General features: G+C 39.8%; 5 protein-coding genes across 6 annotated transcripts in view; all 5 read left to right on the top strand.

Moving 5' to 3' along the window:
* The window catches only part of ccn5 (cellular communication network factor 5), a 52,686-nt gene that overhangs the window by 4,933 nt on the left and 24,950 nt on the right, over nucleotides 1–22,803 (top strand). For both annotated transcript variants that reach the window (XM_074643389.1, XM_074643388.1), the window contains exon 5: nucleotides 601–2,726. In XM_074643389.1, the coding sequence (XP_074499490.1) occupies nucleotides 601–888 (288 nt within the window). In that variant the 3' untranslated portion in view covers nucleotides 889–2,726. The remainder of the gene's footprint in view (nucleotides 1–600; nucleotides 2,727–22,803) is intronic.
* LOC141772401 (P2Y purinoceptor 1-like) lies at nucleotides 5,584–7,867 on the top strand. The gene has a single exon (XM_074643338.1). It carries the CDS (start codon nucleotides 6,404–6,406, stop codon nucleotides 7,403–7,405), a length of 1,002 nt encoding a protein of 333 aa, XP_074499439.1. The 5' UTR covers nucleotides 5,584–6,403; the 3' UTR covers nucleotides 7,406–7,867.
* Nucleotides 11,312–12,627, top strand: LOC141772402 (P2Y purinoceptor 1-like). Its single transcript, XM_074643340.1, has one exon. The coding sequence runs from the start codon at nucleotides 11,490–11,492 to the stop codon at nucleotides 12,489–12,491; it is 1,002 nt and encodes a 333-aa protein (XP_074499441.1). The 5' UTR covers nucleotides 11,312–11,489; the 3' UTR covers nucleotides 12,492–12,627.
* Nucleotides 15,701–17,492, top strand: LOC141772069 (P2Y purinoceptor 1-like). The gene has a single exon (XM_074642734.1). The coding sequence runs from the start codon at nucleotides 16,205–16,207 to the stop codon at nucleotides 17,204–17,206; it is 1,002 nt and encodes a 333-aa protein (XP_074498835.1). The 5' UTR covers nucleotides 15,701–16,204; the 3' UTR covers nucleotides 17,207–17,492.
* Nucleotides 20,835–22,616, top strand: LOC141772400 (P2Y purinoceptor 1-like). Its single transcript, XM_074643337.1, has one exon. The coding sequence runs from the start codon at nucleotides 21,224–21,226 to the stop codon at nucleotides 22,223–22,225; it is 1,002 nt and encodes a 333-aa protein (XP_074499438.1). The 5' UTR covers nucleotides 20,835–21,223; the 3' UTR covers nucleotides 22,226–22,616.

Raw genomic sequence — 22,803 nt, 5'->3', positions numbered from 1 at the left:
GTCTGTAAAGGGGAGACTCGTGGGTACCCATAGAACCCATTTTCATTCACATATCTTGAGGTCAGAGTTCAAGGGACCCCTTTGAAAATGGCCATGCCAGTTTTTCCTCGCCAAAATTTAAGGTTGGAGCGTTATTTAGCCTCCTTTGCAACAAGCTAGTTTGACATGATTGGTACCAATGGATTCCTTAGGTTTTCTAGTTTCATATGATGCCAGTATCTTCACTCTAGCTTTAAAACCGAGCTACAACCTAAAAATCACAAATTGTTGTGTGTTAAAGAAATTAGTGGCGTTAAAATGAATTTGTGTTAATGCGTTATTATCGCGTTAACTTGGACAGCCCTACAAAGAATATTTGGGATTTTATGTGCTGACTTTGGAGACGATTATCTCTGAAACCTTTATGGTCAGATTTTCTCAGAAACAAATATCTAAAAACCTGAGCAATTGTCTGCATGGCTAGAGAAATAGGTCTACGGTAAATTTAACAAAATTGACTTTTACAAAGACAGAGCTGTTGTGCACGACCACATTTTAAAGTAAAGGTACCCTGTGGAGTTTTGATGTGTAAGTTTTAGTATGTGCGTGCTTTTTTCCTAGTGGGGACGGCAGGGGCGGTGCAAGGCCAGCTACACGTCGCCGGGGCCCATTCGGCTCGTTCACCAGGGCTGCTACAGCACCCGTGCCTACCAGCTGCGGTACTGCGGGCAGTGCACTGACTTCCGCTGCTGCACGCCGTATCAGACCACCACGGCTAAGGTGACCTTCCGCTGCCCCACCGGCAGACTGCTACAGCGACCTGTGATGATGATCCACTCCTGTGTTTGTCACAACAACTGCCCCTACGCGCCTTACAGTAACCCCGCTCTGTGGGGGTACAGGCCCTGATCAGCCTGTATAAGCACTGATTCACTGACTGATTCGTATCACCAGGCGGATCCACAGAGGCATCCTCTAATCTATGGACATTGAAAGAGAAAATGATTATTGTAGATAAAAACTGTGATTGAGTTCGGATGGACGTTGATCTTCACACATGTACAATCTCAATCTGCACTTATTCACAAACTCCTTTTCCCTTGTGAGGCCATTACTCCGCTGCTTTTATTATTTGGCAAATCTAGAGGAAGCAAGCAAACTTAATTAACAGTATATAGCACTTTTTAAACACTGAAGTGCTATACAAGAAGAAGAAAAGGGAAAGAGGGAGATAAAAGAGACAGCAAAGACAGTATATGAAATAAGCCGAAATAAGTGTATAACCCACAAAAAAAGTTATAGATTTAAGAAAACAAGTAGGTCGAAAGAAAGATGTGCACTGATATGCCTTCTGAGACTTTTCCTCGTAGAGGTCAGAGGGCACAGCAACTCCTTTAAGTACAGAGGTGCCTGATCATGTAATGCCTTGTACTGTATGTCAAAGTGACAGAGAGCCAATGGAGAGAAACTAAAGCTGGTGTCATGTGTGATTTATATTTAGTTTTTGTTAAAGGAACAGTGTGTAACATTTCGGGGGGTCCATTAGCAGAAATGGAATATAATATTCATAACCATATTTTCATTAGTGTTTTGGTGCCTTCAAATGAAACCTGTGAGCTTGTGTTTACAACATGGGAAGTGTGTACACAATATGCTTGGTGTTAAGTGGTTAAGTCGTGAGAACACTGCTGCCAAGCAACGGCAATATTAATGTTACTGTTGGCGTCGAGAAGCCACAGAGGCTAACAATTTAGCAAGCTAGCAAGCGGGTAACATAATGCAGGAAATGCAAAGGCATAATGACAGAGGTATAAGATGAGGCCGATGGGAATATCAACATTTTCCTCAGACCTATTATAAAATTACGAAGAAAAAAACAATATACGACCAAAATTACAATATACTGTATTTTTATGTACCGAAAAATTAACTTCCATGGCATCCACCATTTCTGACGTCAGCAAACACGTCACAACTCATGAACTCTGAGCTTTCAGAAACGTTCCACTTACGAGGTCGTGAATACCATAAAAGGGGAAAAGGGGAGCGTTCATATGTACTTTTCTCGTGAACACGGTAAACACGACCCCATTTGAAGGCACCATGTAATCACCTGAAACTAAGAATCGTTGCGTTTTCGTTAGCTTAGAATGAGTCCTTCATATCTACATAGGGAGCGGGTCCTCTTCAAGGAGTCCGCCATGTTGCTCCGTCCTTTTTCTACAGTAGCAAAGAACGGACAAACTAAACACTGGCTCTAGAGAGAGACTTTCATGTTTTTACGTTACCTGAAGGCCACCGTAGTTCTCTGACACGCTTGTGAAACTGTGGTAACGTGAGCCGCAGAGTGCAAAACCGTGGTACCGCCAGCTGTCGTCTGACTTCCGTTGCCCCTAAACTGGTGTTATTATGGCAAGGATGGCCTCTGAGCGAGGCGAACGGCGTTACTACAGTTTTGCACTCGGCAGCTCACGTTACTGCAGTCTTGGAAAGGGAGGAGTGAGCGGAGGGGTACTCAGTTGGTTGTAATCTGCAACCACACCACTAGAAGCTCCCAAATCCTACACACCGTACCTTTAAGAGTTCTGGATGATTTTTAGTCAATAGATATAAATACAGATAGAGAAAATTTGTTAATGAGATAAAAGCATAGTTGACTTTCTCCAATTCTTTAGACTGAAGTTGTGGTCTGATTCTTGCAATTTTCCTTAGTTGAAAAAAATCAGGACTGAACAGGTCATATGGAGGTAAACATTCTTTTTACACTGGGTTAATATTTTTGGGCATGAGGACAAACTACATTTGAGTAATTCTGCATTGCTGCGTCTGGACCTAGAAAACGTATTTCTTGTAATTCAAATACAGTTTTTTTTCCACCTAAAAGACCTAAACTATGGACTGACGACAGTTGGCCATGATGTTGATTTGGTCACAAAGATAGTTTTAAAGACATATTTACACTGATAACATAATGTGTTAAAAAGCCAATTTCAATGATTTAGAAATATGTTTGTTTGATAGAATGTATGCCACAGAATGACTCCAACCTTTGTGTTGACAGATATTGTTTTCTGACGTGAGCAATGCAACTTTTATCAGTTTTTTTTGTGTTTGTAGTCACGTGACATTGCACTTATTTCTTCATTTTTCTGTTTTGTTGTAAATAATTCTGGAGGGATGAAACATGTATCAATATTTTACATTTGTACTCTCAATGATTTTTGTGTTTTTGATGTATATTTTTTCACATTATAGTATTCACATATTTATATACCGGTAGTTATGTTGTACATACTGTAGCTTTTCACAACGTTTCACTTCATCATTCATTAATTACTATTGTGCAGTACAGTTCTGCTTTTTGCTGATAAGCTGTTAAAAACTTCCACACAGTAATACACAGCAGCATAAAAGTCATTTTTGGTATTTTATGTGAAAAATGAAGCCAAATTAATGACTAATGTACGGTCCGATCGTCAGTCACTACACGTGTAAAATAGACAAAAAAACAGCCCTTGTCTCCTGCGGGCGTTCTGTTGACAGTTGTCAATAAAGATTTGTTTGAAAGCTACAAGGCAGGTAAAGTTTGTTTGCTAGCAGAGGTCTGTACGGGTCACAATAATGCCAACAAAGCAAAAACATGAACAGAAACATGCTGCCTTGATCATCTGTGCCATCCTGTTTGTGGAAATGTCTAAAAAGAGGCGCCGCCGTATATGACCTTGAAGGTGGCAAGGTAGACGTGGACAATATGGCTCGACCATTTTGCAGAGAGAATTGGAGGTAAGTTAGCTATGTTTTACCATCTATTGTACACTGTTATCTTGATAGCTACGCTCTGTTTACTGTAAAAAAAAAGTAGAAAAAAAGTACTAACGTTGGGGAATCGGCTTGTGGCTCTGCTTCAACTGTATGAGAGCCTATGGACGGCCGGTCGGGAGGAGTTAATCGGTCCTCGGTTCCCCCTCCCCGTACACTGCGCGGCAAATGACGCCCGACAAAGCTGAAATTCGGTCCGACTCTAAAATGAGTCGTGTGGCTCAAAATTCGGGCCAGAAACGGGCTAAAATCGTATAGTGTATGCCCAGCTTTACAGTTTACATCCATGTCTGTCCAAAATGTCATCACTTCATCATTTTATCCTGTTAGACCTTTGTGTGAAATCTTCATAATTAGCATATTAATTCTTGAGTTATGGCTAAAAACACAGTGACCTTGACATTTGACCTTTGATCACCCAAATCTAATCAGTTTATCCTTGATTCCAAGTGGACATTTGTGCCAAAATTCCCTGCAGGTGTTCTTGAAATATCGCGTTCACGAGAACAGCATAAAGAGGCATAAAATCCTCTTCTTTATCTTGAAGGAATATATACTGGAAAAACAAAGTTCGGAAACTTGTGTTTGGTGGATTATTTCTCTGTTGTTACAATGCTAATTGGCATTGTATTTTACATCATTGGAAAGCCTGTTTATTTACCTTCACAATGATGTCCAACTTGTAAGGATCATGCATTTGTGGGATGAGCAGCACAGCTGATTATGTGGGTAGCGCCCAAGAAAAATTTGCCAAAATGCTCCGTCAATGGTAAACAGTGTATTCTCCTGTTGGTGTTGACTCTTGTTTTGAGTTGTTTGGTGGATTGGATGATTGAACTCTCTATCAGTAACAAGGAACAAACATGACATATTGGCTATTTTACACTTTATTCATTTAATACACCGTCAGGAGCCTCAGTAGCGGTGGAAGATCCATATGCAGCCCCAACAGCCTGGCACCTCCTCATGCTGGTCACCAACCTGGTCACACGTTGCTGTGGGATGGCGTTCCATTCCTCAACCAGGATTCGTTGCAGGTCAGCCAACGAGGTTTTGCTCTAACACGTACAGCACGCCCAACCTGATGTCGAATTGGGTTGAGGTGTGGACTCTTGGCAGGCCGTTCCATTCTCTCTACTCCCACATTGTGGAGGTAGTCTGTGATAACCCTGGCTCTGTGGGGGCGAGCGTTGTCATCTTGGAGGATGAAGTTAGGTCCCAGATTGTGGAGATATGGGATCGCCACTGGCTGCAGAATCTCATCCCGATATCTCACTGCATTGAGATGGCCTTCAATGATGACAAGCCTTGTTTTGCCAGTGAGGGAGATGCCGCCCCACACCATGACACAGCCTCCACCAAAAGCTGTTACTCCATCGGTGCTACAATCAGCATAGCGTTCTCCGCGTCGTCTCCATACCTTGACCTGCCGTCCAACTTTGGCAGACAGAACCTGGACTCATCACTGAACATGACATTCCCCCACATGTTCAGGTTCCATTGTCTGTGTTGTCGACACCAGCACAAATGGGCCTGACGGTGAAGGGCAGTCATTGCAGGCTTCCTGGTAGCCTTATGAGAATACACTGGTTAGAGCATTTTGGCAAATTTTTCTTGGGCACTACCCACATAATCAGCTGTGCTGCTCATCCCACAAATGCATGATCCTTATAAGTTGGACATCATTGCGAAGGTAAATAAACAGGCTTTCCAACGATGTAAAATACAATGCCAATTAGCATTGTAACAACAGAGAAATAATCCACCAAACACAAGTTTCCGAACTTTGTTTTTCCAGTTTATTTGAATAATGAGAAGCTGGCTACTTCTTGGAGCTGCCCTTTGACACAGAAATATGTAAGGGATAATGTACAGTGAGCCAGTCACTGTTGTGAAATAAACCCTGAAGCGTTTTTGACACAAAAATGGTCCGCCAGAGTCCGACACCACAACTGCGCCCATAGCAACGTTATGTTATACATAGCAACAGTGTGCTATAAAGAAATAGCAGACCATAAAACGCTGTGATTGACCAATCAGAATTGAGTATTCAATAAAGCTGTGTAATATAATAGGCATAACATAAATGTTGTTAAACTCTCATGTTGGAAATGAAGCGTAGGTTACTTGAGCTAGACATTCAGTTTCAACTTCTCATAAGGTTTTGTCAGAGGTGTCAGAAAAAGAAAGAAATTCTACACGTGAGGCCACACAATCACATATAAACCTGTAGTTGTAGGCTAAGTTGTTACTTTGGCTCATCATGGATTCACTTTAGACGACTTTAATTTTCTATTTAAAAAATCAGACAAACCAGCCAACCCATGTAATTTCTTGGATACTGGCAGGTGCAGGATCTCAAATGTGGTGTGTAGATAAAAGAGGAAGTCTTGTCTGCACCACCCATGCTGTAATTCTGGTACTATCTATTCTATCTCACACTCACAGAGAGAAGGACCTATACTAACTGCTTTCCAGAAGACAATGAACAACACAATTTATCAACAAATGAGCTCTGACTTTTCAAGCAGATTTCTGCCTTTTTACCTCTCATAAGCCAGATCAGGAGGAAAAGAGTTGTACTAACTTCTTTCCAGAAGACAGAATGAACAACTCCTCTTGTCCTCGTGTTGACTTTGACTTTACAGCCAGATTTCTGCCTCCTGTTTTCATCTCAGTCTTCATTATTGGTCTGGTAGCTAATGGATGGGGACTGAAGTCTTTGCTCCACAACTGGAAGAAGCTGGGTAACATCAATGTGTTCATTCTCAACCTTGGACTAGCAGATATTCTGTATCTGCTCACGCTACCATTTTTGATGGTGTACTACATTTTGACAGAGAAATGGATCTTTGGAGATACATTCTGCAAGATAACAAGATTCTGCTTCAATCTGAATTTATATGGCAGCATCGGGTTCCTGACTTGTATAAGTGTGTACAGATACTTGGCCATTGTCCATCCAATGAGAGTGATGGGAAGAATAACTGTCACTCACTCTGTGGGGATCTCAGTCATGGTTTGGCTGTTGGTGAGCGTTCAAAGTCTTCCAGACATGTTCTACAGCAAAACACTTGGAAACAACACTGTGCAATGTTATGATACCACCAGTTCCATCTATGTTGAGGATTACCTGAAATACAGCCTTGGATGGACACTCACTGGGTTTTGTATCCCATTCCTCATCACACTGGGCTGCTATGGACATGTGGTTGTCGTTCTCTGCCGCACAAATACCACCGACAAGGTACTGAAACAGAGATGCTTGAAGTTGTTGCTCATCTTGATTCTTCTCTTCTCTGTTTGCTACATCCCCTATCATGTACTGAAGAACCTCAACCTCTGGTCAAGAGTTTTGTACAAACAGAAGATATGCCGTGAATGGTCCAATGGAGTCTACATTGCTCAACAGATAAGTCGTGGCCTTGTGTGTCTGAACAGTGCTCTCAACCCTCTGGTTTACCTCCATGGAAGTGAAGATATTCCTGCTCGGCTCAGACGACTACTCCAGCGAGCTTGTCGGATGTTCAGCCATCAACCTCCAACAAACTCTAGTAGTGTGGCCATGACTCAGATCACATATGAAGGTGTAACACAAGAAAAATAGTAACATGTGTAATGGCAATTTTCATATCTGCAGTTTAACACTGTACCTTTAGACAATCTCAGGGCCTCACATGTTCAACTTTGTCACCATAGGACAGTGACCTGACATTTTAGTTCTCTGTAACTGCAAACAACAGATTGCTGAAATACGTGTTATGTCTTGTGATGCTCTGTTGTCTGCTGTGTGCTGACGCATTGATATACTTTCTATTCTTCTCTTCCTTTCTTCTTTGCACTTATCTTCGTGTTATGCTTTAAATGTATAAATACTGACTACTCTTTGTATTCGGGGCTCACTTGCCACAGTCCACAACAGGTGGCTGTGCTCGTGAGTCCATCTGCAGTCCATCTGCAGATGTTTTAGTTATTAATGTATGCCTTTTTTATTAAATTCACTGAAAGACAAGTTGTTACCTTGGTTTGTGTCTTGTTTTAACAGAAACTGCCACCACACATGTTAAACATTATACTGTATATATTAATTGCCCGTCAAGCTGTTTTACGGCTGCCTATCGCCCCTAGTTAAATTCCCCTGTTGTAAATTGTCTGATATGCGAGTGAAATTAAACAATTGTGTTGCATCATCTGCCACTGTTACACATTTATTGTACCGGCTCAAGGTTTTATCTATGTGATGGTCATATTACGGTTAACAAGCTCAAAAAAGATCAGATTAAAAAAGAAAATGCACTTAAACTATTCTGAAAATGTCACTGTTCACTTTCAGAAAGGTTTGCTGAGAGAGCATGACGACATATTGTGGTTGCAGTGGGGCGGCTCCGTGCTATGTATGATTTCTTTGGAACGAAACAGGGAGTTCATAGTGCAAAGGTGTAAAAATAAACAGGATGCAAATTGTATGAGCTTCACCGACTGCAACACCCCTGTATCAACTGCACAACAAAGGGATGCACAGGAAGACCATAAAAGAATAAAAGCAGATTAATGTATATTGGTACTGGTACTGCATATATATATAACTACTATAATGCACAATGTGCCTTCAAAAGACAACAAGATATTAGAGATGTTAACAACTATGTCAGCATAGTATAGCATAAGAATCCTCCAACTTCAGTGATTTTACTGTGTGGAAATAGTAATAATTTTGATTAGGCATGGGTTGAGGTAAACAGTATTAGACAACACATTAAATGATGGTGATTACAAATCAGGAAAATATAAGATACCACAAACATTCTGTAGGTACCCACGAGTCTTACAGACATGCCCACCTTATGATAATCACATGCAATTTTGGGGCATGGGCAATTTTTTTGTTTTTTGAATGCAGTATAAATGTGTTATTTTTGCTTATTCTAAAATGAATACTGGGGTCCCTAAACAGTCTTAGAATTACATAAATTGGGTATGCCTGGAAATCTGAGACTCTTGTGGATCCAATGATTCCAATTGTATTTATGTGTGTTGATGTTAGTCCCCATAGTAACCATTTAATTGTGGTGAGACCATTTCTTGAAACTTGACCTCGTTGTATAAAATGACCTATGGTGACCTCTAGGATAATCACAGCCTCATGAAACTTTACAGCCACAAACTAGAGACCTAGAGCATTCAGATTGACAATAAGGGGTTTTCTGAGCAGTTTCCATAACAGAAGTGCTCGCCATTAAATTGCCGAAAAAAGCAATTCTTGCAGAAATCAAAAGTTGTCAAATGTTTTTGATACCAAATCACAGCATGGGGCCTTTTCACACCGGGGACGAAAGGAAAAAAAAAAAAAAAATATGGAATATTCGTTAACGATTTTTCTCATTCAAACCTTTCACACCAAGGCCGACACGAATAATTGTGTTCAGTGCATTCCACCGAAAATGTAAGTTTCACACCATCACACAACCATCGATTCATCATTGTCATCATTGCTTTTACTATAATAAACCCACACTCACCTCTACACACTGGAGACGGGCTTGTAGTGTGCAATACTGTATAGAAAAGTTACAATATGGTCGCATTTTCTATGGGTGGCACCAAATAAGCATGTCATCATAACGAGTGTCAATGCTGATCCTCATTGCATTGGTTTTGACCATTCATCATGACTGGACTAAACATAGTCTAAATGTGTTATCATATACAGTATATGTGATTATTGTGTGATACATGGCCTTTAATACAGTACAAGGCTTTATGGTCAGTTGTATGGTATGGTCAGCTGTAATACTTCTGGGGATCGGTGGATTTCTTAAGGAAAGGCAGTGAGCTCATATACTTTTATTGCTGATAATAATAATAATAATAATAATAATAATAATAATAATAATAATAATAATAATAATAATAATAATAATAATAATAGGCCTAATTAAAGTTCAGCTATTGCTTGTCCTATAAGGTCAGGCTTTATAGTATACCTTTCACAACAACCACATGTAATTTCTGAAATTTATAATCCAATGCACTTGGAAATGAATGGTTCTCCATACGTTACCCTGACAACGAATTACGTTTACCCCTCGTTTGTCAACTACTCACCATCACAAGCAAGTTAAACTGCTATACTTCCCCAGATGTTTTCTTTGTGTTCATTTTCTTGACAATCTTGTCTTTGTTAGTTAAAGAGGACACTATTTGTGAGACCAAATGGATCAGTCGATCAATATCCATATTGTTGTGTGGCGGTATGAACACGACATTGATGTCCGAGAAAATCTATTTGTAACTTTCAGAAATGTTTGTTAACAGCGACACCTGTGGCCGTTAAGTCAACGAAAGTCAGCGTCGGACTCGCGCTTGCTCGCTCTAAATAGACATGAACGAGCATCGCTCAAAACAGTGAGGCGACACACGTCAGCTAAAACCACAATATCACTCTATATTTCACCTGCTTGGCAGTGATGTTAGCTGACCAGACGAAGGTCTCTCCATGAACCACTGCTGATTCTAGTGTTGGCTTTTCCTGCTTCAGCCCCGGCTAAGGCAGCGGGGCTCCGCAGCGAGTAACGTTATCGCCTCCCGACCGCAGCCGGAGAGAGCAGGGAAGACACCGGCACCCGGTCAGAGACAATAACGTTTCTCTCTGCGGATCCCCGTCACTTCACAAGACACGGGAAACCTCTGTTGGTCTGGAGGAGCTGCAGCAGTTATTTCTGCACAAACGTCCACTGTACATTCACTAGATATTCTCAGAGCTAAACTAACTCTTCTGCGGTGTGGAGTGAGCGCGCGTTCACGTCTAGAGGTGGAGCGAGACAGCGAGAACGCGCGCGGTGTGTGAGTTAAGACAGACAGAGTAGCAGTGACGCCGGCCACGCGTTCGCATATGTGCGCTCGCATATATATGCGTGCTCATGTGTCCCGACCTGGTACATTTATACGCTTAAAAAGAACAAACAGTCCCTTTAAGCAAAATTCATTATTTTATTGGTTGGCTTGTTTTTATCGGCAACCAAAATTCGAAGAAATCGACACAGCTGCGGAAAAAAAAGTACTGCGAAATAGAAAAGCTAGCAAATGGGTAACATAATGCAGGAAAATACAAAGGCATAATGACTATTAATTATAAAATTAAATAAAATTACGAATAAAAACAATATACAACTAAAAATACAATATATTAACTTAATATGCACCGAAAAAATAACTTCCATGGCCCCCGCCATTTCTGACAACTTCAAAAAACACGTCACGTCTCTTAAACTATGAGCTTTCAGAAACGTTCCACTTACGAGGTTGTGAATACCACAAGAGCGGGGCGTTTGGGAGCTATGTTCCTGTTCATGAAGGGGAATTTTACATCATAAGATAAAAATATGTTTCCATGCATCCTGTGTGTCATTTAATCATTGGATCAACCTGCCTTCAGAGTTCACATTGAACTTTTCTGTTTAATCATGAATTATGAACTATGTGGCGTCATACAACCACCATTTTATCATTGCATCTACCCACCTTGGTAGATGACATGCATTTCCTGTTTAATCTTGCAATGATAAGTTAACTAAGAATAATATTCCACAGGAAGCAACCTTTAAAGACAAATTGCCCCAGCTACTTCAACCATTCTCGGCGCCACAGCATACTTGCTTTACAATATTTACTGCTTTTACGGAGGAGACAGAATGAATAACTCCTCTTGTCCTCCTATCAACTTTGACTTTGCAGACAGATTTCTGCCTCCTGTTTTCATCTTAGTCTTCAGCATCGGTCTGGTAGCTAATGGATGGGGATTGAAGTCTTTGCTGCAAAACTGGAAGAAGCTAAAGATCATCAATGTTTTTGTTCTCAACCTTGGACTAGCAGATATTCTGTATCTGCTCACACTACCATTTTTGATGGTGTACTACATTATGGGGAGTAAATGGATCTTTGGAGATACATTCTGCAAGATAACAAGATTCTGCTTCAATCTGAATTTATATGGCAGCATCTGGTTCCTGACTTGTATAAGTGTGTACAGATACTTGGCCATTGTCCATCCAATGAGAGTGAGGGGAAGAATAACTGTCACTCACTCTGTGGGGATCTCCGTCATGGTTTGGCTGTTGGTGAGCGTTCAAAGTCTTCCAGACATGTTCTACAACAAAACATCTGGAAACAACACTGTGCAATGTTATGATACCACCAGTTCCATCTATGTTGAGGATTACCTGAAATACAGCCTTGGATGGACACTCACTGGGTTTTGTATCCCATTCCTCATCACACTGGGCTGCTATGGACATGTGATTGTCGTTCTCTGCCGCACAAATACCACCGACAAGGTACTGAAACAGAGAAGCTTGAAGTTGTTGCTCATCTTGATTCTTCTCTTCTCTGTTTGCTACATCCCCTATCATGTACTGAAGAACCTCAACCTCTGGTCAAGAGTTTTGTCCAAACAGAAGATATGCCGTGAATGGTTCAATGGAGTCTACATTGCTAAACAGATAAGTCGTGGCCTTGTGTGTCTGAACAGTGCTCTCAACCCTCTGGTTTACCTCCATGTAAGTGAAGATATTCCTGCTCGGCTCAGACGACTACTCCAGCGAGCTCGTCGGATGTTCAGCCATCCGCTTCCAACAAACTCTAGTAGTGTGGCCATGGCTCAGATCACATATGAAGGTGTACCACAAGAAAAATAGTAACATGTTAAACATTATACTGTATATGTTAATTGCCCGTCGAGCTGTTTTACGGCTGCCTATCGCCCCTAGTTAAATTCCCCTGGTGTAAATTGTCTGATATGCGAGTGAAATTAAACAATTGTATTGCATCATCTTCCACTGTTACACATTTATTGTACCGGCTCAAGGTTTTATCTATGTGATGGTCATATTACGGTTAACAAGCTCAAAAAAGATCAGATTAAAAAAGAAAATGCACTTAAACTATTCTGAAAATGTCACTGCTCACTTTCAGAAAGGTTTGCTGAGAGAACATGACGACATATTGTGGTTGCAGTGGGGAGGCTCCGTGCTATGTATGATATCTTTGGATCGAAACAGGAAGTTCATAGTGCGAAGGTGTAAAAATAAAGAGGATGCAAATTGTATGAGCTTCACAGAAGCAACACCCCTGTATCAACTGCACATCAAAGGGATGCACAGGAAGACCATAAAAGAATAACAGCAGATTAATGTATATTGGTACTGGTACTGCATATATACAGTATATATATGTAACTACTATAATGCACAATGTGCCTTCAAAAGACAACAAGACATTAGAGATGTTGACAACCATGTCAGCATAGTATAGCATAAGAATCCTCCAACTTCAGTGATTTTACTGTGTGGAAATAGTAATAATTTTGATCAAGCATGGGTTGAGGAAAACAGTATTAGACAACACATTAAATGATGGTGATTACAAATCAGGAAAATATAAGATACCATAAACATTCTGTAGGTACCCACGAGTCTCTCCTTTACAGACATGCCCACTTTATGATAATCACATGCAATTTTGGGGCAAGTGCAATTTTTTTGTTTTTTGAATGCAGTATAAATGTGTTATTTTTGCTTATTCTAAAATGCATACTGGGGTCCCTAAACAGTCTTAGATAAATTGGGTATGACTGGAAAACTGAGACTCTTGTGGATCCAATGATTCCAATTATATTCATGTGTGTTGATGTTAGTCCCCATAGTAACCATTTCATTGTGGTGAGACCATTTCTTGAAACTTGACCTCACTGTATAAAATGGCCTATGGTGACCTCTAGGATAATCACAGCCTCATGAAACTTTACAGCCACAAACTAGAGACCTAGAGCATTCAGATTGACAATAAGGGGTTTTCTGAGCAGTTTCCATAACAGAAGTGCTCGCCATTAAATTGCCGAAAAAAGCAATTCTTGCAGAAATCAAAAGTTGTCAAATGTTTTTGATACCAAATCACAGCATGAGGCCTTTTCACACCGGGGACGAAACGAAAAAATTAAACAAAAATATGGAATATTCGTTAACGATTTTTCTCATTCAAACCTTTCACACCAAGGCCGACACGAATATTTGTGTTCAGTGCATTCCACCGAAAATGTAAGTTTCACACTATCACACCGTCAACCATCGATTCATCATTGTCATCATTGCTTTTACTATAATAAACCCACACTCATCTCTACACACTGGAGACGGGCTTGTAGTGTGCAATACTGTATAGAAAAGTTACAGTATGGTCGCATTTCCTATGGGTGGCACCAAATAAGCATGTCATCATAATGAGTGTCAATGCTGATCCTCATTGCATTGGTTTTCACCATTCATCATGACTGGACTAAACATAGTCTAAATGTGTTTATCATATACAGTGTATGTGTTTATTTTGTGATACATGGCCTTTAATACAGTACAAGGCTTTATGGTCAGTTGTATGGTATGGTCAGCTGTAATACTTCTGGGGATCGGTGGATTTCTTAAGGAAAGGCAGTGAGCTCATATACTTTTATTGCTGATAATAATAATAATAATAATAATAATAATAATAATAATAATAATAATAATAATAATAATAATAATAATGATAATAATAATAATAACAAAAATAACTATAATAATAATAATACTAATAATAGGCCTAATTAAAGTTCCGCTATCGCTTGTACTATAAGGTCAGGCTTTATAGTAAACCTTTCACAACAACCACATGTAATTTCTGAAACTTATAATCCGATGCACATGGGAATGAATGGTTCTCCATACGTTACCCTGACAACGAATTACGTTTACCCCTCGTTTGTCGACTACTCACCATCACAAGCAAGTTAAACTGCTATACTTCCCCAGATGTTTTCTTTATGTTCATTTTCTTGACAATCTTGTCTTTGTTAGTTAAAGAGGACACTATTTGTGAGACCAAATGGATCAGTCGATCAATATCCATATTGTTGTGTGGCGGTATGAACACGACAATGATGTCCGAGAAAATCTATTGATCGCTTAAAGGGACTATTTGTCTCTTTCAGAAATGTTTGTTAACAGCGACACCTGTGGCCGTTAAGTCAACGAAAGTCAGCGTTGCTTGCTCGCTCTAAATAGACATGAACGAGCATCGCTCAAAACAGTGAGGCGACACACGTCAGCTAAAACCACAATATTACTCTATATTTCACCTGCTTGGCAGTAATGTTAGCTGACCAGACGAAGGTCTCTCCATGAATCAATACTGATTCTAGTGTTGGATTTTCCTGCTTTCAGCCCCGGCTAAGGCAGCGGGGCTCCGCAGCGAGTAACGTTATCGCCTCCCGACCGCAGCCGGAGAGAGCAGGGAAGACACCGGCACCCGGTCAGAGACAACAACGTTTCTCTCTGCGGATCCCCGTCACTTCACAAGACACGGGAAACCTCTGTTGGTCTGGAGGAGCTGCAGCAGTTATTTCTGCACAAACGTCCACTGTACATTCACTAGATATTCTCAGAGCTAAACTAACTCTTCTGTGGTGTGGAGTGAGCGCGCGTTCACGTCTAGAGGTGGAGCGAGACAGCGAGAACGCGCCCGGTGTGTGAGTGAAGAAAGGCAGAGGAGCAGTGACGCCGGCCACGCGTTCGCATATGCGCGCTCGCATATATATGCGCGCTCGCATATATATGCGCGCTCATGTGTTACAAATAGTCCCTTCAAGCAAAAGTCATTATTTTGTTGGTTGGCTTGTTTTTATCGGCAACCAAAATTCGAAGAAATCGACACAGCTGCGGAAAAAAAAGTACTGCGGAATAGAAAAGCTAGCAAATGGGTAACATAATGCAGGAAAATACAAAGGCATAATGACTATTAATTATAAAATTAAATAAAATTACGAATAAAAACAATATATGACTAAAAATACAATATATTAACTTATTATGCACCGGAAAATTAACTTCCATGGCCCCCAGCGTTTCTGACAACGTCAACAAACACGTCACATCTCTTAAACTATGAGCTTTCAGAAACGTTCCACTTACGAGGTTGTGAATACCACAAGAGCGGGGCGTTTGGGAGCTATGTTCCTGTTCATGAAGGGGCATTTTACATCATAAGATAAAAATATGTTTACATGCATCCTGTGTGTCATTTAATCATTGGATCAACCCTTCTTCAGAATTCACATTGAACTTTTCTGTTTAATCATGAATTATGAACTATGTGGCGTCATACAACCACATTCAACTTCAAGATACCATTTTATCATTGCATCTACCCTCCTTGGTAGATGACATGCATTTCCTGTTTAATCTTGCAATGATAAGTTAACTAAGAATAATATTCCACAGGAAGCAACCTTTAAAGACAAATTGCCCCAGCTACTTCAACCATTCTCGGCGCCACAGCATACTTGCTTTACAATATTTACTGCTTTTACGGAGGAGACAGAATGAATAACTCCTCTTGTCCTCCTATCAACTTTGACTTTACAAGCAGATTTCTGCCTCCTGTTTACATCTTAGTCTTCATCATTGGTCTGGTAGCTAATGGATGGGGATTGAAGTCTTTGCTGCAAAACTGGAAGAAGCTAAAGATCATCAATGTTTTTGTTCTCAACCTTGGACTAACAGATATTCTGTATCTGCTCACGCTCCCATTTTTGATGGTGTACCACTTTAAGGGGAGTAAATGGATCTTTGGAGTTACATTCTGCAAGATAACAAGATTCTGCTTCAATCTGAATTTATATGGCAGCATCGGGTTCCTGACTTGTATAAGTGTATACAGGTACCTGGCTATTGTCCATCCAGTGAGAATGATGGGAAGATCAACTCTGACTCACTCTGTGGGGATCTCCGTCATGGTTTGGCTGTTGGTGAGCGTTCAATGTCTTCCAGACATGTTCTACAACAAAACATTTGGAAACAACACTGAGAAATGTTATGATACCACCAGTTCCATCTATGTTGAGGATTACCTGAAATACAGCCTTGGATGGACACTCACTGGGTTTTGTATCCCATTCCTCATCACACTGGGCTGCTATGGACATGTGATTGTCGTTCTCTGCCGCACAAATGCCACCGACAAGGTACTAAAACGGAGAAGCTTGAAGTTGTTGCTCATCTTGATTCTTCTCTTCTCTGTTTGCTACATCCCCTATTATGTACTGAGGAACCTCAGCCTCTGGTCAAGAGTTTTGTCTAAAGAGAAGATGTGCCGTGAATGGTTCAATGGAGTCTACATTGCTAAACAGATAAGTCGTGGCCTTGTGTGTCTGAACAGTGCTCTCAACCCTCTGGTTTACCTCCATGGAAGTGAAGATATTCCTGCTCGGCTCAGACGACTACTCCAGCGAGCTCGTTGGATGTTCAGCCATCCGCCTCAAACAAACTCTAGTAGTGTGGCCATGGCTCAGATCACATATGAAGGTGTAACACAAGAAAAATAGTAACATGTTAAACATTATACTGTATATATGAATTGCCACTTCTATATTAAGTGTATATTCATTCTATTAGAGGGAAGGAAGAATCATTTATAAAAGGTAATGATACAAATTAGAAATATAATTTGCATTATCATGTTAATTGTTTTATATAAATGGGTTTAATAAATTTATGCTTTGTTAAGTAAATTAAGTACAGTTTGAATTATTTCACTTCTAGTTACTTATTGAGGGGGCATTATAATGCTGTGTGGTCATGGAGTTAGATGGGACTAAACTCAATCAAAAGAAGCGATTGGAGGTTTGTAAGTGCCGCGATTAGGAGGGGGGCAGAAATTATTGCTGTGATAGATTGTTGGTATATGATGAATTCAAATGTTATTGCATTGTTAAGGAAAAGGATTTAATCCAATCATTTCAACATGTAGCCTATACTTTAAACTTTGATTTGTAGACAGAAATACAGGTATATAAGCAAATAAATAGAGATGAATAATCACTCGAATGTTTTAAAGTAGTAGCTTTTCACTGTGAATTTAAAACGAGACTGATTAATAAAGTTTAATAAAGTTAAAAATATGAATAGTTTGTTCGCTTTGCATATAAAAAGCATATATGGTTATCTCCGTCTTCGGTATCTTATTTTGTCATGGTTGATGCTTTTTCTTATCTATGAATATTTTTAATAAACACTCAATATTATTAATGATTATTTTTTCCAATATGTCTAAACCTACAAATATGAAAACAATTCACTGACTTAATTCACTCCCCTGTCCTGTTAGTGTCAGTTCAGTGCACCTGCAGAGCAGCCACTCCACAGTAACTCATATATCATCCTACATTAATTTTTCATATTTTTGCTCACCCAAAACTACACATGATGACCTTTTCTGCTTGCACAACCCTCCAAAAGAAATACGATGCTCACTGCCACACTCGCTCTTACACTTTTGTGCTCATAAGGTGATAAACTTTCTTATATAGGTTAGTTAAAAACCTTGACTTTGACACCACCCTCTGGCCAAATGTTACGCTAACTTCACCACAACTGCTAAGCATCGAAAACAAACTTGGGACCTTAACTTTTATATATCTAACAATGTGTTTTTTGTTTTATAATGAGCATTACTATGGAGGGCAGAACCTGCCAAAATCAAAAATAAATAAATAGATAAAGGACTCCTTAAATAAATAAATATGTCATGAAATGCAGCAAAAAATATATTAAAAATTAACGCCAAATTAGTTAAAGCCATTAATTAATTGTTAGAATGTTACATAAATTTATATTTCTGTTTAAATTTGCTTCTTTATTTATTTATCTTTCAGTCAATAGATATAGATATACAGATAGAGTAAATTTGTTAATGAGATAAAAGCATGGTTGACTTTCTCCAAATCTTTAGACTGAAGATGGGGTCTGATTCGTGCAATGTTCCTTAGTTGAAAAAAGCAGGACTGAACTAGTCATATGAAAGTCAAAATGTAGCAATTAATCCCATGATTCTTTTTACACTGGGTTAATATTTTTGGGCATGAGGACCAATTACATTTGAATAATTCTGCATTGCTGCATCTGGATCTAGAAAAATAATTTCTTGTAATTCAAATACAGGTATGTTTTACACCTAAAAGACCTAAACTATGGACTGACGACAGTTGGCCATGAAGTTGATTTGGTCACAAAGAAAGTTTTAAAGACATATTTACACTGATAATATAATGTCTTAAAGAGGAAATTTCAATAATTTAGAAATATGTTTGTTTGATAGAAATTTATGCCACAGAATGACTCCAACCTTTGTGTTGACAGATATTGTTTTCTGACGTGAGCAATGCAACTTTTATCAGTTTTTGTTTGTTTGTAGTCACGTGACATTGCACTTATTTCCTAATTTTTCTGTTTTGTTGTAAATAATTCTGGAGGGATGAAACATCTCTCAATATTTTACATTTGTACTCTCAATGATTTCTGTGTTTTTGATGTATATTTTTTCACATTATAGTATTCACAGATTTATATACCGGTAGTTATGTTGTACATACTGTAGCTTTTCACAACGTTTCACTTCATCATTCATTAATTACTATTGTGCAGTACAGTTCTGCTTTTTGCTGATAAGCTGTTAAAAACTTCCACACAGTAATACACAGCAGCATAAAAGTCATTTTTGGTATTTCATGTGAAAAATGAAGCCAAATTAATGACTAATGTACGGTCCGATCGTCAGTCACTATACGTGTAAAATAGGAAAAAAAACAAAGCTCGTCGTCTCCTGCGGGCGTTCTGTTGACAGTTGTCATCAAAGATTTGTTTGAAAGCTACGAGGCAGGTAAAGTTTGTTTGCTAGCAGAGGTCTGTACGGGTCACAATAATGCCAACAAAGAAGAAACATGCTGCCTTGATCATCTGTGCCATCCTGTTTGTGGAAATGTCTAGAAAGAGGCGCCGGCGTATTTGAACTTGCAGTTGGCAAGGTAGACGTGGACAGTATGGCTTGACCATTTTGCAGAGAGAATTGGAGGTAAGTTAGCTATGTTTTACCATCTATTGTACACTGTTATCTTGATAGCTCACTCTGATTACTGTAAAAAAAAAGTAGAAAAAAAGTACTAACGTTGGGGAATCGGCTTGTGGCTCTGCTTCAACTGTACGAGAGCCTATGGATGTCCGACCAAAATTTCGGACATGTCAGAAATTCATCCGACTGTCCGACGGCCGGTCGGGAGGAGTTAATCTGTCCTTGGTCCCCCCCCACCCCCTGTACACTGCACGGCACACGACGCCCGACAAAGCTGAAATTCGGTCCGACTCTAAAATGAGTCGTGTGGCTCAAAATTCGGGCCAGAAACAAGGCTAAAATCGTATAGTGTATGCCCAGCTATACAGTTTTTTTCATCCATGTCTGTCCAAAATGTCATCAATTCATCATTTTATCCTGTTAGACATTTGTGTGAAATTGTCATAATTAGCATATGCATTCTTGAGTTGTGGCCAAAAACACAGTGACCTAGACATTTGACCTTTGAACACCCAAATCGAATCAGTTTATCCTTGATTCCAAGTGGACATTTGTGCCAAAATTCCCTCCAGGTGTTCTTGAAATATCGCGTTCACGAGAACGGACGGACAACCCAAAAACATAATGCCTCCAGTCACGGCTATCGCCGGCGCAGAGGCATAAAATCCTCTTCTTTATCTTGAAGGAATCTATCTGAATAATGAGAAGCTGGCTACTTCTTGGAGCTGCCCCTTGACACAGAAATATGTAAGGGATAATATACAGTGAGCCAGTCATTGTTGTGAAATAAACCCCGTAGCGTTTTTGACACAAAAATGGTCCGCCAGAGTCCGACACCACAACTGCGCCCATAGCAACGTTATGTTATACATAGCAACAGTGTGCTATAAAGAAATAGCAGACCATAAAACGCTGTGATTGACCAATCAGAATTGAGTATTCAATAAAGCCGTGTAATATAATAGACATAAAATAAATGTTGTTAAACTCTCATGTTAGAAATGAAGCGTAGGTTACTTGAGCTCAACATTCAGTTTCAACTTCTCATAAAGTTTTGTCAGAGGTGTCAGAAAAAGAAAGAAATTCTATAAGTGCGACGACACAATCACATATAAACCTGTAGTTGTACGCTAAGTTGTTACTTTGGCTCATCATGGATTCACTTTAGACGACTTTAATTTTCTATTTAAAAAATCTGACAAACCAGCCAACCCATGTCATTTCCTGGATACTGGCAGGTGCAGAAACTCACATGTGGTGTGTAGATGAAAGAGGAAGTCTTGTCTGCACCACCCATGCTGTAATTCTGGTACTATCTATTCTATCTCACACTCACAGAGAGAAGGACCTATACTAACTGCTTTCCAGAAGACAACGAACAACACATTTTGTCAACAAATCAGCTCTGACTTTTCAAGCAGATTTCTGCCTTTTTACCTCTCATAAGCCAGATCAGGAGGAAAAGAGTTTTACTAACTTCTTTCCAGAAGACAGAATGAACAACTCCTCTTGTCCTCGTATCAACTTTGACTTTACAGCCAGATTTCTGCCTCCTGTTTTCATCTTAGTCTTCATTATTGGTGTGGTAGCTAATGGATGGGGACTGAAGTCTTTGCTGCACAACTGGAAGAAGCTGGGTAACGTCAATGTGTTCATTCTCAACCTTGGACTAACAGATATTCTGTATCTGCTCACGCTCCCATTTTTGATGGTGTACTACATTAAGACAGAGAATTGGATCTTTGGAGATACATTCTGCAAGATAACAAGATTCTGCTTCAATCTGAATTTATATGGCAGCATCGGGTTCCTGACTTGTATAAGTGTGTACAGGTACTTGGCCATTGTCCATCCAATGAGAGTGATGGGAAGAATAACTGTCACTCACTCTGTGGGGATCTCAGTCATGGTTTGGCTGTTGGTGAGCGTTCAAAGTCTTCCAGACATGTTCTACAGCAAAACACCTCTAAACAACACTGTGCAATGTTATGATACCACCAGTTCCATCTATGTTGAGGATTACCTGAAATATAGCCTTGGATGGACAGTCACTGGGTTTTGTATCCCATTCCTCATCACACTGGGCTGCTATGGACATGTGGTTGTCGTTCTCTGCCGCACAAATACCACCGACAAGGTACTGAAACAGAGATGCTTGAAGTTGTTGCTCATCTTGATTCTTCTCTTCTCTGTTTGCTACATCCCCTATAATGTATTGAAGAACCTCAACCTCTGGTCAAGAGTTTTGTACAAACAGAATATATGCCGTAAATGGTCCAATGGAGTCTACATTGCTCAACAGATAAGTCGTGGCCTTGTGTGTCTGAACAGTGCTCTCAACCCTCTGGTTTACCTCCATGGAAGTGAAGATATTCCTGCTCGGCTCAGACGACTACTCCAGCGAGCTTGTCGGATAATCAGCCATCCGCCTCCAACAAACTCTAGTAGTGTGGCCATGACTCAGATCACATATGAAGGTGTAACACAAGAAAAATAGTAACATGTGTAATGGCAATTTTCATATCTGCAGTTTAACACTGTACCTTTAGACAATCTCAGGGCCTCACATGTTCAACTTTGTCACCATAGGACAGTGACCTGACATTTTAGTTCTCTGTAACTGCAAACAACAGATTGCTGAAATACTTGTTATGTCTTGTGATGCTCTGTTGTCTGCTGTGTGCTGACGCATTGATATACTTTCTATCCTTCTCTTCCTTTCTTCTTTGCACTTATCTTCGTGTTATGCTTTAAATGTATAAATACTGACTACTCTTTGTATTCGGGGCTCACTTGCCACAATCCACAACAGGTGGCTGTGCTCGTGAGTCCATCTGCAGATGTTTTAGTTATTAATGTATGCCTTTTTTATTAAATTCACTGAAAGACAAGTTGTTACCTTGGTTTGTGTCTTGTTTTAACAGAAACTGCCACCACACATGTTAAACATTATACTGTATATATTAATTGCCCGTCAAGCTGTTTTACGGCTGCCTATCGCCCCTAGTTAAATTCCCCTGTTTTAAATTGTCTGATATGCGAGTGAAATTAAACAATTGTGTTGCATCATCTGCC

This window comes from Sebastes fasciatus, chromosome 8 (assembly GCF_043250625.1).
Source record: "Sebastes fasciatus isolate fSebFas1 chromosome 8, fSebFas1.pri, whole genome shotgun sequence".
In the NCBI taxonomy this organism is placed as follows: Eukaryota; Metazoa; Chordata; class Actinopteri; order Perciformes; family Sebastidae; genus Sebastes; species Sebastes fasciatus.
The sequence above is the reverse complement of the archived record's forward strand: the minus strand, read 5'-3'. Positions and strand labels throughout refer to the sequence as shown.

Bases quoted from the DNA above. Each gene is read 5' to 3' on its own strand.
- LOC141772401 (XM_074643338.1), top strand. From the start codon at position 6,404: ATGAACAACTCCTCTTGTCCTCGTGTTGACTTTGACTTTACAGCCAGA.
- LOC141772402 (XM_074643340.1), top strand. From the start codon at position 11,490: ATGAATAACTCCTCTTGTCCTCCTATCAACTTTGACTTTGCAGACAGA.
- LOC141772069 (XM_074642734.1), top strand. From the start codon at position 16,205: ATGAATAACTCCTCTTGTCCTCCTATCAACTTTGACTTTACAAGCAGA.
- LOC141772400 (XM_074643337.1), top strand. From the start codon at position 21,224: ATGAACAACTCCTCTTGTCCTCGTATCAACTTTGACTTTACAGCCAGA.